This window comes from Myxine glutinosa, chromosome 4 (genome assembly GCF_964187855.1).
Source record: "Myxine glutinosa chromosome 4, kmMyxGlut1.1, whole genome shotgun sequence".
NCBI lineage: Eukaryota > Metazoa > Chordata > Myxini > Myxiniformes > Myxinidae > Myxine > Myxine glutinosa.
This window is the reverse complement of record NC_136264.1, coordinates 80,473,743-80,491,426: the sequence shown is the minus strand read 5'-3', so window position 1 is coordinate 80,491,426 and position 17,684 is coordinate 80,473,743. Positions and strand designations below refer to the sequence as shown.

The 17,684-nt window shown below is 42.3% G+C and overlaps 1 protein-coding gene across 2 annotated transcripts in view; it reads right to left on the bottom strand.

Annotated features, from left to right (window-relative positions):
* Positions 1–2,260: 2,260 nt before the first annotated feature.
* The window catches only part of PRKDC (protein kinase, DNA-activated, catalytic subunit), a 334,330-nt gene continuing 318,906 nt past the window's right edge, over positions 2,261–17,684 (bottom strand). For both annotated transcript variants that reach the window (XM_068112798.2, XM_068112799.2), the window contains exons 79-85: positions 8,843–8,935; positions 7,503–7,583; positions 7,324–7,395; positions 6,369–6,570; positions 3,976–4,164; positions 3,637–3,776; positions 2,261–2,605 (exon numbers count right to left, since the gene is read on the bottom strand). In XM_068112798.2, the coding sequence (XP_067968899.2) occupies positions 2,401–2,605; positions 3,637–3,776; positions 3,976–4,164; positions 6,369–6,570; positions 7,324–7,395; positions 7,503–7,583; positions 8,843–8,935 (982 nt within the window). In that variant the 3' untranslated portion in view covers positions 2,261–2,400. The remainder of the gene's footprint in view (positions 2,606–3,636; positions 3,777–3,975; positions 4,165–6,368; positions 6,571–7,323; positions 7,396–7,502; positions 7,584–8,842; positions 8,936–17,684) is intronic.

The following is a 17,684-nucleotide window of genomic DNA, read 5'->3' as shown; positions in this document are numbered from 1 at the left end:
AACACGTGCATCCTGCAGTTGCGTGGGAGGGCTGGCTGGCTGAGAGCAGAGGAAGTTTGGAGGAGAGACCATAAAAGGAAAAAAGACCACTGATGTTCCTGCAATATAAAATCAAAAGACCTTGTGCTTTGACTTCATCCATCATGAGATGCCAATAATGGTGAGAGCTTTTGTTTCCACAGAATCCAAGATAAATGTGGTGCTTGGTCACCAACCCAAAGGGGAGGGAGACAATTAATTACTCCACTGAGCTCTGGATCCATGGGCCTTGAAGGCTGTGAATAACTCATATTTGTCAAGGAAACAAACAGAACGATGGATGATGCCACTCTGTTGCTGGTTTTGGAGGCCACCCTTGCTCTATGATCGGCCGAGGAGGGGTCATGGCTGACGGTGAAGTCTAATAGTTCAAGAGACCTAGCCTCTTCCAGCGGATTCCCCAGGAAATAGACAGATGGGTTTGTTTGACAAGCCTTATGGAGCAACAAGGTGAGACAGATTTTCCAGGATAGAAGAATATGTTCCATTTATCGCACGAGCATCTAATTATCTAATATATTCCAGGTCAGCAGAGAGAGATGTAGTTGCTGCCTGCTTGTCGGTGGGATGGAAATTGTATATGACACAATGTAGATCGAGTGACGCGCAAAAGGGAAGACAGGGTTTTCCTGAGCATCATAGAGGTAGTTTATGCATACGAGGAATAAGACAGGACCCAAGACACTGCCTTGTGGGTGGCACTCCAGCCTTCACTTGGAGAGGAGAGCAAAGGGTTCCAATGACAGCAACAAGTGCACTGCAAGAGTGGAAGAAATCAAAAATCAAGAAATGAAGATGGTCTTGTATTCCCCAGGAAACAGGATTGGTAGGTAGGCAGAGCAGAATGCCAGCATGATTAATTATAAATAGTCACGTAATTCCCCTCGGTGAATACCGGGGAATCACGGAGAGCAAATCGAGCGTTATTTGAGGCGTTATTCAAACACGGACTCACGATATATGCGCGGGAGGGAAGGGAGAGGAAGAAGAAGCGGGAGCTTTTACCTGTCGGTCCCGCACGCAGTCTTCAACCCTGCAAATTAATAAACTCAAACAACACGGAATTCAGGTACAAAAATAAACACAGCTTTATTGCCGGATCCCGAGAACAAAGAACGCGATGATATCTAAAACCCCTAATGAGCGCTCCTACACACAGACTTCAACAACAGACAAACGGGGAGGATAAATTAAAAGAACCGTTGTGTTAGTGTTTGCTGTGGCTTAACTCTGCCTGCAGTGTGTCAGGGTTCGTCAAGCTCCGAGCGCAGTCGTCTGACGCGGCTCCGGTGTTGGTGGGAAGTAGGCCTCGATGCGCCCTCGTTTACTAGGCCACGACAAGGCCTCCTGCGCGAAGCGAGCGGGCGTGCAACCCACCTCCTCAGCTGTGCAATGTCCTCCCGAGTTCGGCACGGGACTGTGATGCACCCAATGTTTGGATCAGAAAGGAGAGAGGGTCGAGGGCGAAATGAGTAAGCGGTCGAGGGAGAGGAATCATGAGGCAGCAGAGGGAAGAGGTCCGGCAGGAAGGAAGCCAAAAACGAGAAGAAAATGTCGGCTTGCCCGTCCGTTTATCGGCCGTCCCGTGACGTCAGCTCTCTCTCTCTCTCCCAATCGGTGCGTCGCTTCTTGCTCGCCCCTCGCATCCTCCAATCCGAGGAAAGCTTCTTGCCCTGACCCTAGCCAAGCACCAGTCCTTCCTTACTTTGCCAATCGGCGACCTGCTTCTTACTCGCCCTTTTCCTTGACCAATTGCTGCCCATCTGAGAGTGTCCATTTCCTGCCTGCTCGATGTTCCATCACCATGGTGCGCAATGCATGGGCGCTTCCTGACTGTTCCAGTAAGTTTTATTATTATGGTGGTGGAAGGGGAATTGAAGTAGTGTTTGTATGGTGTAACTAATTGGCCTAACTAATGTGTATGGTGCATTACCATACGGGACACATGGATGATCACAGGTTTGACACATAGGGGAATTAACATAATCCCTACTCTATCACAAAGCCATCCTCGTATGACCACAAATATACACTTAATCTGACAAACCGGCTAAACAAAATTACAGGTGAGGTTCCCTATCACGACAGTCAAAACACCTACCTATGCAGATCTACCTGGATCTATATATGCCCGACCCCAAAATTCATAACAATACATTGAAATAGTTTGACACGATTGAAATGCATCCTTTCAATTCATAAAAATAATAAAGGTAAACTGTCGGCTTTATACCACTTTATTTCACAATAAAAAAGCATGAATGATAAAACTGATTGGAGATTTTTGTAATGATGCAAATACAAAATTAAAACAACACATGACCCTCATCTTCTTCATTACAAATGGACGGCAGCACGTAATCACATCCAGGGCTCCCAACCAACAAATGTTCGTCCCAAAATATTGGGATCAGTTGCTTGATCTAGTAGACAGTCAGCTTGATCTTCAGGTGAGAGATTTGTGTCTTGTAAGCGAGCACGGACATTGCATGTGGGGTCTCCTTTGGCAACAGCAAGTAGAGCATGCAGAGCTGAACTTGCAGAATGGCCCAGCTTCAGCTCTTCACTGTGTAGGGGTAAGGCATTAAAATTATTTACATGTTAAAGTTTTGACACTTTGTGATTGCCGTTTTTAAAACAAAAATGAGTTTTCCTTCAAACTAGTCATTATGGTATTTAATATGAGGCACAGTTAAAGGGTAAAATGATGCTTGGCAGGACAGCTTAGAGATAGGTGCACTCGCGTTTGAGCTGTGTGGCCTGCATTCAGATCTTGGGCACAGCTGTAAACTGTCATCCCGGTGCTTCGCATGCAAGAAGTCATCGACGTGTTCGCCATCCATTAGAAGGATGTTAAGCTCAAGGACCCATCTTCCAGCATTGGTCATTGGTGGCAGTTAAATATCCCATGGTATCTTTTGTTTAGAGTAGGTGAATTATCACCAGCACCCAAAGCAAATTACAAATCTGTACCACTTTCAGTTGCACGTCAGGGCCTGGCAAGACGGTTCATGAAGGGCTTGGGCCAAAAACTTCCCCAGGCCTCCCCACAAGAAATTGAGAATAATCAGAGCTGTTAAAATAACAAGTAAAGCTTTCCAATGGTACCATTTTTATTATACTACGACACCAGAAACCGCCTAAGCTGGAGGTCGTGCTTCTTCTTCTTCACATCAGACACACACACACACACACACACACACACACACACACACACACACACATACACACACACACACACACACACACACACACACACACACACACACACACACACACACACACACACACACACACACACACCACCTTATAGCAATAGATGAGGTGCCTTACAAGAAACTTCAATGCAGGAGGCTCATTAGGCCCAGCAAGCCTGCACTATGATTGGCAACTGATTGTTTGTCCGTGCTCTATCCTTTAAAAAATCTGAGCATCAAACAAGGAAGCAGGACATACTGTTTTATAGTCTTTGGTACGACTCCGCCGAGGTCGGGTTCAAACTGCCAACCTCCTAGCCAAAGAAGCTCTAACCGTTACGCTACTGAGTCTGGTAAAGTGTCTGTTGATGAATAGAAAATATCAATATGAAGTACTGACCAGGTGATGGCTGCAGGGTTTGCCCCCTCCAGTTTCCTTCGTGCGATGCTTATTTTTTGCCGGGGAAACCAGTCGACCTCCGTCGTATCCACTAGATCAGTCCATTGACCACCCCTTCTCAGCTGCTTCAACTCAAAGCCCTGAATGGAAGCACACTCTATGTTACATCACTCAAAACAATGAGAATAAAATCCATCCCTGTAGAAAACACCACATTATTTTGCAGATCAGAGCATTTAATGAAGCTCCTCGGAACCACTTTGCACACTAATGTTTGCTGCCGAGGGCCTTGTGGCTCTTTCCATGGTATTCTGCAAAATGTTATGCGTTAAAATTCACCTTCCAATCAAGTGAGGGCTCTGTAATGAACACTTGCATCGTGCTTAGCAAGAGATCTGGGTGAGTGCGCAGACGGCGGAGGCTACGGCTAAGGTTAGCTCGCAGTAATCCAGCCTCACGGAATGGCTGCAGTGCTCCCAGGATCTGCCGTGTGAGTCTGAAGGGCATAAGCTCTGGAATAGGCAAGAACTGGGGTGGGTTGGATAATTGTTACACATTTATGATTATTACTTGTAGCACAAGTAAGTATATGATCACAGGCATCGAGTCAAAAAGTGTACATAGGTCGACTGCACAATTTAGGAAATAAACTTGCCCCCATGTGTTTCATGCCACAAAACGTGAAGGGGAGAAGACTGATTGATCAACTTTGTAAAAGTTATCTTGGTGAAAAAAACCCAATTCTCATCACTATTCAGCATGTTAACCCTTCCTAGTCTGTGAAGAGGAATGAAGAGAACGGATGAGAGTGAAGTTCAAGCAAATCACTAATAATCATTGACAAAGAGGAATGGATGAAGCATGTCATTGAATGAATGAATGAATGTCATCATTATTTAAACCAAATTTGCTGTGGAGATGCTGAAGACAATTATGAGAGATTAAATAAGAAAGTACACCTTTCCTTTATATGTTCACAGCACGCACGCAGCTGGGTTTATGAGTGGGGATAAGAAAAGTGGAGCAGGTACAGGGTTATCACCTTTTGAGGGGGTGGGGGGGGGGGTGGGGGCGGGAGGTTAGGGGTGGTAGATGTCCCTTGACAAGACCCTCTGATAGACATCACACTCAGCTCAGATGTACACAATCACCCATGCATACCCAAGTTACTTGCATGTCCTGTCAGTATCCCTATACCCCTCCGTCTCCAACTCTTATAGGTACCAATCTAATTCCAATTTGAGCCAATCTACCATTTCTGATGCCAATATTCTGATTCCAAGGAGATCATTCCATGATTTAACTACGGAACTCTCTGAATGAAAGATCCTTACCTCGCTACCGTCTTAACTGTCCTCTTTACTCTCAGGTTCCCTGCTTCCTGGTCCGATCACTGCCTATTCTGCTGAAGAAGTCTTCTGCACTTACTTTGTTCCTAACCTTCGTTATCCTAAATATCTCGACCCTCACTACCGCCTTGACCACTGCTTGCTCTCATTACCCTCTCACCACTGCATACCTTCACTCCGCCCTCACCACTGCATACCTTCAGTCCGCCCTCACCACTGCATTCCTTTACTACACCCTAACCACTGCCGGCTCTCACTACCGGCTTACCGCTGCCCATCGTCACTTCCCCCTCAAAACAGCATGCCATCACTACCCCCTCTCCACTGCCCGCACTCGCAACCACTCGTAAGGTATTCAAAAGTTGAACAAACAGAGAGGGGAGCACGAAGAAAATCCTTGCCTGGGGTGTCATTTCATCTGGGGCCAGCCCTGCTCACACACACGCACACGCACTATGGTCCAACAAAGATGAGCAAGCAGATGCAGCAACAAAGTGCAAAGGGAGACTGATTTCTCAGGAACAGGAGATTACTATAAAAATATAGAGTACCATAATCTGCTGAAGGAAGCAAACACTTGCAAGAAAGCTATTAAACGTACACAAGTTTAAGAATGTGAGGCTAACATAAAAAGTGAGGAAAGGTCAAGTGTATTCAATGAAAGATGAATGTAGAATGTAGACAGGAAGTCAGCTTAACATGCTATGCAAGAGGTAACTTGTTTTGAGATGCAAATGAGCCCCCATGCACCAACAGAACGGCAATGAAACTTTATACATATCTGATTCTGAGGTGATTCAGACCTGTTAAAATGGAAAGTGAGTAACCATAAAGGAAGACTCCAAATCCGAAAAGATGATGAAAGAGAAGGTCATAAAGGACAAGGACAATGTGGCCATACAATGGATAAGATAACAACACGTGATTCAAAGTTGCAGGTCTTTGGTCATGAGTGTGGTGAAAATGTACCAAAGTTGAACCCAGGTGTGGTGCTCACTTAAACTGCTGGGCGGTGTCTATAAGACCTCGGACGTCCGCGACTCGAGGCCACTCCTGCGACTTTATACAATGACATGTAGAATTGAATGGTACGTACCCACTTATATTCTAGGCTTGCTTGCATTGACTGATATATTCAATCTTTCTCATATGATGCCTAGATCCTGACATGTATGTCGCATGATGTATTTTACAGGATGATGTAAAGATCTGATTGAGATTAAACCATACATATGGAACAAGTTGTGGATCTGGTTGATTTCCACAACACTGAGCAAGGACTTATACTAGCAGATTATGGAGTATGCAACAAAATAATTTACTTCCGACTTTTGACATATGTGATTGTGTAAAAGAAATAGGTGAAAATCAGAGAGTAAAAACCTGAGTGGCTGAGCCGAATGCGTGGCCAAAATCGATGCCAATGAGGCAGCCCGAGTCGAGGGAGATCATGATGTTGGAAAGATGCCGATCCCCGATGCCCAACAGCCAATGGGCCGCAGACATTGAGGCGAGTGAGCGAGCGAATGAAGCCCGCAAGGTCAAAAATGCTTCTGCTGAGATGGCAAGTGAAAGCAAGGAACGGCTGGGTATATGGAGAAAGGAAAAAAAAGACAAGTTAAAAGTAGATATTAAAAATAAGGAATTAATGCTTTGTAATGCAGGAAACACGAGAAACTAGCACGGCACTCGGCAGAGTGCATACCTCCACGAGGCTGAACAGTTTATGCATTGTATCCACTGATCGGCCGGATCTGGATTCAGACCTGAACCAAAATCAAATCGGCTTGTTCTTGTCACCTAAACAACTCATCCCCCAAGTTTAGTCATAACTCGTCAACAACTATTCTAAATATCATGTTATGTATCGTTTTTTGCCGATCTCTCAATGGTGAGGAATCACTTAAGAATTAAATTATTCTCGTATCCAAATCCATACTCAGATCTTCACCAAAATCGAATGGGTTCGTCCTTGTCACACACCCAACTGGTGCACCAGGTTTCATCCAAATCCGTCCATAACTTTTTGAGATATCATGCTATGTATCAGTTGTAACTCTATAACTCAATGATGAAGAATCACTTAGAAATGAAATAATTCTTATATCCGAATCCATATCCAGATCTTCATCACAATCTAATCATTTCGTCCTTGTGACAAACGCTATCTCTCTGCCAAATTTCGCCCGAATCCATCCACAACTTTTTGAGATATACTGTTCACAGACAAACAGACAGGGGTGAAACCATAACCTCCAACCACCTTCGGTGGCAGAGGTAACAATAAAGATTAAAAAGTGGAAGGGAGTATGAACAAATTGAACTTTTTTTTATTTACCGGAGCAAGCAGGCTGGAACAAGAGCTTCTCTTTGTCGGAAACTTTTCAAAACCTCCTCGTGAGTCGCCTTACTGAAAATGACAAAGGTAGTGATGAAACATATTAATGTAGCTTACCATGTTAAATTTTGAGGAAAGAATCACAACAGAAAATCAACAACTCATTCAGGAGAACTTACTTGTACATGTTGAGGTATGCAGAGGCATTTTGTCCAAATTTGCGTATCCAACGATTGAAATGTTCGAGGGGACCTGAATGACTGACACAGAGAAGTTTGAGGTGAAAGATCTGTTCAAGATTAGCAGTGATGAGTGAAAAGAAGCATGATCATAAAGTGAATAAAACTCCAACATTCAAGTACGTAGGTGAATGGTGAGAATCGAGAATGAATGTTGCGAGTACGGAGTATGTGAATGGTTTGCAGCAAAATGATGCCAGACACATACCACATAAACAGAAAATATAGTCATACAAACGCTGAATCTTTCTTAAGATATCGATCAAGAGAAGTGAAGACTTAAGGTAAGAAAAAGCAAAGTTAAGGTGAATACACTTCACACCAAAGCCAGGACGAGGCAAGAGGCCATCGAGAAATATCGTGAAATGATAAATCTGGCTTTGACTTACTCTGCTATCCAGCCCATGAGATAGAGGGTGAGATGAGTCAAAAAGTAATGATCTTTTAAAAGGTTTCAACATGACATATTCCAATGCATAAAAATAGGACCACGGGTCTTCAAGCTCACCTGGATCACGAGCAACAGTCAATCAAACACCACCCCCCCCCCCTCGTCCTCCCACAGACCCTCTCAGACCATGATATCTTTAATGCCGTGATCAAGTTTCATTGAAATTGTGCGTGTAGTTTCGGAGAAGAGAGCAAATACCTATTTTGGGGGGTAAAAAACACCCCCGTAGTTCCCCTTTGAGCGCAGATTTTGATGTGGTCAATACACCATCATTAGGCAGCAGATATGCACCTTGTGGTCAAGTTTCATCAAAATCGCGTGTGTAGTTTCGGAGAAGAGAGTAAATACCTATTTTGAGGGGAGGGTGAGATGAGCGGGGGATAGGAGGGGTCAAACCCCCACACCCCCATAAACCTCTTTAATGAGCGCAGAATTTGATGCGGTCAATACTCCTCCGTTAGGCATAATATATGAAGCCTGTGGCTAAGTTTCAACATTGTGTGTAGTTTCAGAGAAGAGAGCAAATACCTATTTTGAGGGGTCAAACATCCCCCCCCTCCCACCCCCTCGGCCCCTCGGTCCCTCTTAAGGGGCGCAGATTTTGATGCAGTCAATAAACTTTCGTTAGGCATCAGAGATGAAGCTTGTGGTCAAGTTTCATTAAAATCGCATGTTTGGTTCAAGCTATGACTGAAGTGTTTACAGACTCACTCACTCACTCACTCACTGCTGACTTGCGTACGAGCACTTAGCCCGATCGCATAAGCTCACCAGACTAAAGTAAAAAAATTGTCATGAGGCTATCCACTCATACAAGCAAATAACATACCCGGAGTACTTATCCTGCTGAACATTGCTCATGTTCTTGCGTAGGATCTCCTTCAGTGGACAAGTGTTCTCCAGCCATTGGATAAGCCCCAGCCTGAAAAAAGTTCACACAAAGCACCATTTAGCTCGATGCCCTTACATCATTGTTGGTTTTCTCACTTGTATTGCCCACATGTTTATTAGCTTTCCTCTTTATATTTCCAAGCAGAGTTGTGAAGGAAAATGAGAAATTGTGTTAGAGACCCAGGCAAACCATGACCGAGATGATAAGAAAAATAGCTGTTCAACAAATTTTAAAAATTAATGGAACACCCTAAAACTCAAACTTGTTCTGTAACTTAACAAAATAAAGCCATGTACCAAGTTTCAGTTCAATATGTTAAAGGGTAATGGGAAAAAGTGTGGAAAACTGACACATGAACAATATGTGATATTTTGTAAGTTCAAAAAGGGCATAACTCTGTGGAAAATTGGTGAAATGCCCCAAAACTCAAACTTGTACTGTAACTTGTCAAAATAAAGCTATGCACCAAGTTTCAATTAAATATGTTAAATTATATGGGAAAAGTCGAGAAAACCACAGGTGGGACGAACAGGCGGACGGACAGAGAGCAAACCTATAGTCCCTTCTAGTGATAATAAATATAAATAGTTTGTTTGCCATGAGGTTGTGGCTGCCCATTTATAAATATGCTTTGTTTTGTATTGTTTGTCTGTCTATGTCTTTAAAAGGAAACGAATTAATCAGGCTAACTCATGACGACTGGCTATGTAGACCTGCAAAGCAAGTGGGAATACAATTCGTTTATGGTCATTAGTCAGGCTGACTATTTAATGAAGGGTTTCTTTCCCTCTCTCTTAATCTGTCTCCTTTATCTCCTTCACTTTCACTTCTCTCACCTCTTCTCTCTCCCTCACGTGTGTGTGTGTGTGTGTGTTGTTGTTGTTGTTGTTGTTGTTGGATGTTATCTCCATTTGCGGGTTTCACTAGGTGGAATGGAGTCCTCCTAGGACCCAAAGTATCCATCTCCGCTTCTGTAAGGGATTACACTTCAAGGACCAAGCTGTTCAACTTTTTCAGTTTTGTTCCAAGGGCTCTTTTCAGAATCGTCACCAAACCCCGGATTGCCTCCAGTTGTAGTTCATTTGTGGTAATATTCCCAGGAATGGTTTTTAAAACCTCAGTGAGATTCTTCTTCATCATTCCTGTTGCTCCAATTATCACTGTTACAATTTCGATGCTCTTCAGCTTCCAAGATCTCTTGACCTCATTTTTGAGGTCCTAGTATTTGGTCATTCTCTTAATTTCTGCATTATTTAGGCCAAAATCACTGGGTACTGATGTGTGTGTGTGTGTGCGTGCGTGCGTGCGTGTGTATACAAGTCTTTCTCTTATCTTTTCCCTTGTTGGTTGTAATATCCTTCAGCAGTTGTCTGAAGATGAAGCAGAGCCTACGCACGGCCCAAAGTATCCCCTTTTTAAAGTGCTTTTATGCAAGTATAAAGTTTAAAAAAAACAGCAAAATAAGGAAATAAATTTAGCTAACCCTCATCCAAGTTTTAAAATATTAGCAAAATAAGGAAATAAATTTAGCTAACCCTCATCCAAGTTTTTAAATATCAGCAAAATAAGGAAATAAATTTAGCTAACCCTCATCCAAGTTTTTAAATATCAGCAAAATAAGGAAATAAATTTAGCTAACCCTCATCCGAGTTTTCAAATATCAGCAAAATAAGGAAATAAATTTAGCTAACCCTCATCCAAGTTTTTAAATATCAGCAAAATAAGGAAATAAATTTAGCTAACCATCATCCGAGTTTTCAAATATCAGCAAAATAAGGAAATAAATTTAGCTAACCCTCATCCAAGTTTTAAAATATCAGCAAAATAATAAAATAAATTGAGCTAACCCTCATCCAAGTTTTAAAATATCAGCAAAATAAGGAAATTAATTTAGCTAACCCTCATCCAAGTTTTAAAATATCAACAAAATAAGGAAATACATTTCGCTCACCCTCGTCCAAGGATTAAAATATCAGCAAAATAAGGAAACAAATTTAGCGAACCCTCATCTAAGTATTAAAATATCAGCAAAATAAGGAAATAAATTTAGCTAACCTTCATCCAAGTATTAAAATATCAGCAAAATAAGGAAATAAATTTAGCGAACCCTTATCAAAGTTTTAAAATATTAGCAAAATAAAGAAATAAATTTAGCTCAACCTCATCCAAGTTTTAAAATATCAGCAAAATAAGGAAATAAATTTAGCTAACCCTCATCCAAGTTTTTGAAATATCAGCAAAATAAGGAAATAAATTTAGTTAACCCTCATCCAAGTTTTTGAAATATCAGCAAAATAAGGAAATTAATTTAGCTAACCCTCATCCAAGTTTTAAAATATCAGCAAAAAACGGAAATAAATTTAGCTAACCCTAAAGGCATCAGGAAGGGCATCCGGCCATAAAAACATTGCCTCAAACAGGGAACCATGATTGTCATGGGGCCCGCAAGGCTAGCCACCGCTCCAGCGGGGAAAATGGCCTTAAAACGATCATTCATTCATTCATTTCATATAACCCTCATCCAAGTTTTAAAATATCAGCAAACTAAGGAAATAAATTTAGCGAACCCTCATCCAAGTTTTAAAATATCAGCAAAATAAGGAAATAAATTTAGCTAACCCTCAGCCAAGTTTTCAAATATCAGCAAAATAAGGAAATAAATTTAGCTCACCCTCATCAGAGTTTTCAAATATCAGCAAAATAAGGAAATAAATTTAGCCAACCCTCATCCGAGTTTTCAAATACCAGCAAAATAAGGAAATAAATTTAGCTCACCCTCATCCAAGTTTTAAAATATCAGAAAAATAAGCAAATAAATTTAGCTAACCCTCATCCGAGTTTTCAAATATCAGGAAAATAAGGAAATAAATTTAGCGAACCCTCATCCAAGTTTTACAATATCAGAAAAATAAGGAAATAAATTTAGCTAAACCTCATCCAAGTTTTAAAATATCAGCAAAATAAGGAAATAAATTTAGCTAACCCTCATCCAAGTTTTTAAATATCAGCAAAATAAGGAAATAAATTTAGCTAACCATCATCCGAGTTTTCAAATATCAGCAAAATAAGGAAATAAATTTAGCTAACCCTCATCCAAGTTTTAAAATATCAGCAAAATAATAAAATAAATTGAGCTAACCCTCATCCAAGTTTTAAAATATCAGCAAAATAAGGAAATTAATTTAGCTAACCCTCATCCAAGTTTTAAAATATCAACAAAATAAGGAAATACATTTCGCTCACCCTCGTCCAAGGATTAAAATATCAGCAAAATAAGGAAACAAATTTAGCGAACCCTCATCTAAGTATTAAAATATCAGCAAAATAAGGAAATAAATTTAGCTAACCTTCATCCAAGTATTAAAATATCAGCAAAATAAGGAAATAAATTTAGCGAACCCTTATCAAAGTTTTAAAATATCAGCAAAATAAAGAAATAAATTTAGCTAAACCTCATCCAAGTTTTAAAATATCAGCAAAATAAGGAAATAAATTTAGCGAACCCTTATCAAAGTTTTAAAATATTAGCAAAATAAAGAAATAAATTTAGCTCAACCTCATCCAAGTTTTAAAATATCAGCAAAATAAGGAAATAAATTTAGCTAACCCTCATCCAAGTATTAAAATATCAGCAAAATAAGGAAATAAATTCAGCAAACCCTCCTCATCCAAGTATTAAAATATCAGCAAAATAAGGAAATAAATTCAGCAAACCCTCCTCATCCAAGTATTAAAATATCAGCAAAATAAGGAAATAAATTTAGCTAACCCTCATCCAAGTTTTTGAAATATCAGCAAAATAAGGAAATAAATTTAGTTAACCCTCATCCAAGTTTTTGAAATATCAGCAAAATAAGGAAATTAATTTAGCTAACCCTCATCCAAGTTTTAAAATATCAGCAAAAAACGGAAATAAATTTAGCTAACCCTAAAGGCATCAGGAAGGGCATCCGGCCATAAAAACATTGCCTCAAACAGGGAACCATGATTGTCATGGGGCCCGCAAGGCTAGCCACCGCTCCAGCGGGGAAAATGGCCTTAAAACGATCATTCATTCATTCATTTCATATAACCCTCATCCAAGTTTTAAAATATCAGCAAACTAAGGAAATAAATTTAGCGAACCCTCATCCAAGTTTTAAAATATCAGCAAAATAAGGAAATAAATTTAGCTAACCCTCAGCCAAGTTTTCAAATATCAGCAAAATAAGGAAATAAATTTAGCTCACCCTCATCAGAGTTTTCAAATATCAGCAAAATAAGGAAATAAATTTAGCCAACCCTCATCCGAGTTTTCAAATACCAGCAAAATAAGGAAATAAATTTAGCTCACCCTCATCCAAGTTTTAAAATATCAGAAAAATAAGCAAATAAATTTAGCTAACCCTCATCCGAGTTTTCAAATATCAGGAAAATAAGGAAATAAATTTAGCGAACCCTCATCCAAGTTTTACAATATCAGAAAAATAAGGAAATAAATTTAGCTAAACCTCATCCAAGTTTTAAAATATCAGCAAAATAAGGAAATAAATTTAGCTAACCCTCATCCGAATTTTCAAATATCAGCAAAATAAGGAAATAAATTTGGCTTAGGCTACCGAACCGTCTCCGACCTTGTGGTTTTGTTTTTCTCTCAGCGATTCGTCGAATGCGCTGCAATTATTTTCGTTCTCTGTTTCGTCCCAGTCGTTCACCCCATACCTCCTTGTTTAATATCTGTACTCAAAAAAAAAAAAAAAAACCCCCAAAATTTTTTTTCCTTCCCAGGTCTTATTCATTTATTTGTTGTTCTTACTTGTTCGTTCGTTCTTCGTTCGCGATCACGCGATCACGCGATCACGTGGTTAGAAATGTATAATCTCTCCCCTGAACAACTATTTTCTCTCATACATTATAACACCCTTTTCTTCTTTTCCTACAAAAGGATGCTTTCGTCTTGCTCACCAAATCTATTCATTCCAAAAAATATATATAATACCATCTCTTACAGTTCCTCCTTTCTACATTCCCTAAACTATCCAGAACTCCACCCCTCCTTCAGTGTCCTCAAACGTATTTTTGACTCGAAGGTCTCAAACTCATTTTGCAAAAAATGTTCGTTTCCCATGAATCGTACACTTTTCAAAATCCAATCTCACCCCTCCCCTCCAAATCCTCCCCATCACCCATCCCTTTCAAATCTCCCCCCTTGCCCCTTCCCTCCCCTCCCTCCTAAACTCCCGCCACACCCCTCCCCTCCGAGACTCTCCCTCGCTCCTCCCCTCCTAGACTCCCCTCTCACCCCTCCTCCTCAAAGCATCCTCCCTGCTTCTTCCCCCTTCCAACTTTCACCTTCATCTCCCCCAACCTTCTGCCTCGCTCTTCCCCCTCCTCAAATAACACCTCACTGTGCCTCACCCAATCTCCATCAAACCTTTTGTCTGCCCCATTCTTCCCTTTCTCCAAGCTATTCTGAAATCTCTGAAATTTCTGACACACTTTCAACAGCTCTCCCTACCTCTTCCTCCTCTTCCACATCTTACCCTACCCCTCCCCCCCCTGTTCTGGACCCGATGCTCCCCCTTCCTCTTCATTAACGGTATGGACCTCAAACATCCGGGGCCTTCGCTCAAACTTGACTGATCTCTCCATACAGGTTGCTTCTGACAAACCAGATGTGATCTGCTTAACAGAAACTTTCCTCCTTCATGATGTCTCTGATGCCTTGGTATCTCTCCCAGGTTACTCCCTCCTCCGGTATGATAGACCTGAGCCTCGTCCTGGAGGTGGGGTTGCTATCTTTATAAAAAACTCTCTTCCTCACTCGCCCTCCACTGCCCTCTCTCCACCTCACCCCCAGGAATACCTTTGGCTACGGCTTCCCCTTCGCTCCCACCTTTTGTTCATATGTGTGTTGTACCATCCACCAAACAGCGATGACTCCATCTACATCTCGCTGTCTGATAATATGGACCAACTTCTATCTACCCATCCCAACTCTCTCTTCCTCATATGTGGTGATTTCAATTGTCACCATGCCAGTTGGCTGGGTGTGGCTACCTCTCTCACCAGCCATGGCTCTTCAGCAAAGGACTTCTGCGACTCACTGGGACTGACACAATCTGTCAATTTCCCGACCCGGATCTCAGTCAACGGAGCATCTTCTCTTCTGGATTTGGTTATGACAAACTTCCCTGAAAATGTCTGCTGCTCTTCTTCTGCTCATCTGATCATGTGCTTGTCAAAGTGGACATCTCTCTGACCATTCTCAGAGAGCCTCCTCAGCGTCGACGAGTCTGGCATTTCACTCAGGCCAACTGGCACGGTCTTCAAGCAGCCATCAATCATCTGGACTGGTCTCCCATCTCTACCGCCTCTGACATCAACTCATCCTGGGAATTCTTTCAAAGTAAATTGCTCTCTCTCATGCACAGATTTATCCCATCTCGTCTTCAGTTGTCATACCCTTCCTCCCGTCCATGGTACACGGAATCTTGTGGTGAGGCTGTTGCCCTGAAACAACTTGCTTTCGTCTCCTGGAAAGCAAATCCAATGGAAGGAAATCTCATTTCCTTTCACAAAGCCCGAAACAAGTGTGTGTCCACCCTCAGGAGAGCCAGGAAACAATATCTCACCGTTCTCAAGACCGAACTCTCTTATCTGTCTCCTTCTTCCAAATCCTGGTGGCGTCTGGTCAAATCTGTTTCTGGTGTTTGTTCCCAATCCATCCCCTCCCTCACCTCAAACGGCTTAACGGCTGACTCCGCACGTGAAAAAGCTGAATGCCTCAACTCTGTGTTTGCCTCTAAATCTTGTGTCCCAAACCCATCCCTCTCTGTACCCACCGTACCCAGTCGTACCCAGCTGCTCCTGGACTCGGTGTCCTTTCCTCCTGACAAGGTGAAAAAGTTTCTGTCAACCCTCGACTCTGATTCTGCAACTGGACCTGACGGCATCAGCCCACGGGTCCTAAAATCATGTTCTTCCGCTCTTTCACTCCCTCTTTCTGTTCTCTTCACCCTCTCTTTTGCTCAAGGTCATCTGCCATCTGCTTGGAAATCAGCCAACATCACCGCTTTGCACAAAAAAGGTGCAAAAACAGATCCCAGCAACTACAGACCAATCAGCCTTCCCCCAATTATCAGCAAAGTCATGGATTCCATCATTGCTTCAGATATTAAATCTTTCCTCTTCTCTAATGGCTTGATCTCTGATCATCAATTTGGTTTCAGACCTGGTCACTCTACTCTGGACATGCTGCTTCTGCTTTCTCAACAATGGATGGAGGTCCTCAACGCCAAACAGGAAATTAGAGCTGTCTCCCTTGACATTTCACGTGCCTTCGATACGGTCTGGCACCCTGCTCTCCTCACCAAACTCTCCTCCTTTGGTATCCATGGAAATCTCCACGCATGGCTGGCGGACTTCCTCTCTGGTCGTAGTCAACGTGTGGCCCTGAATGGGTTTCTCTCATCTCCTCTTCCTGTTCAGGCTGGAGTTCCCCAAGGTAGTGTTCTGGGCCCTGTGCTTTTTCTGGTCTTCATCAATGATCTCTCTGACTCTCTTGAAAATCCTCTCTATCTCTTTGCTGATGACTCTACTCTCTGTCGCTCCATTCCTCATCCCTCAGATCGGCAGTCTGCAGCCTCCTCACTCTCTGCAGACCTGGACAAAATCACAGACTGGACAAACAAATGGAACATGTCTTTCAATCCTGATAAATCTCACACTCTTACGATGTCTCTCCGAAAAGACCGACTGGAAAACCCTCCCATCCACTTTCTGAATAATCCTCTCCAAGAAGTTCTGTCACTCAAGCTTTTGGGTCTCACTATTTGCCATGATCTTTCCTGGGAAAACCACATTTCAAATCTGGCCTCCAAAGCCAGTCGCCGACTGGGCATCCTCCGTCGTGCGAAGTCCTTCCTTGGCACACCTGAGCTCCTCACCACATACAAGGCTTTCATCCGCAGCTCTATGGAATACTGCTCTCCCCTCTGGTCTGGTGCTCCTGCCTCACACCTAGCCCGTCTTCACGCTGTTGAAACCAAAGCTTTCAGAATCATTGGAATCTCCTGCGATGAAGCTAACTCCAAGGGCCTTTCACTCACTCAACGCAGGCAGGTTGGTGGTCTTTCCGTCTTCTACAGACTCCTCTCTGGCCTTGCCCCCCCAGCCCTCTCTGGGCTCTGTCCCCCAAATATTCCAACAGGTCGCACAAGATCTGCCTGCAACCCTCTTATGGTTAAACTGCCAAAATCAAGACTTTCTGCTCACCTTCACTCCTTCATTCCTCTTTTCTCCCGCCTCTGGAACAAACTCCCTCACTCTCTTCAATCCCACTCCACCCTCCAGGTCTTTAAAACAGCTGTTCACCACCATCTCTTATCCTCCCCCATCCAAAACCTTGATCTTTTCTACCCCCGCTAATTTCGGTCCCCTTGTGTTTTATACCTCTCCCGCCCCCCCCCCCCCCTCCCCTTCCCATGCCTCCTGCCCCCAAGCCCTCTCCCTCCCACACTTCTCCCTGCTCTCAAATGTTGTGGTTGTGTGCTTCCCCTTCTCTCCCCATCTTGTCTTCCGCTCCCTCTTTTTGTGTTTTGTTTGTCTGGTTGATTTGTTTGTGAAATAAATGTTAGCTATTTCACGAGCCTCGATTCAGTATACAAAAACAAAAACAAAAACAAAAAAAGCTCACCCTCATCAAAGTTTTAAAATATCAGCAAAATAAGGAAATAAATTTAGCTCACCCTCATCCAAGTTTTAAAATATCAGCAAAATAAGGAAATAAATTTAGCGA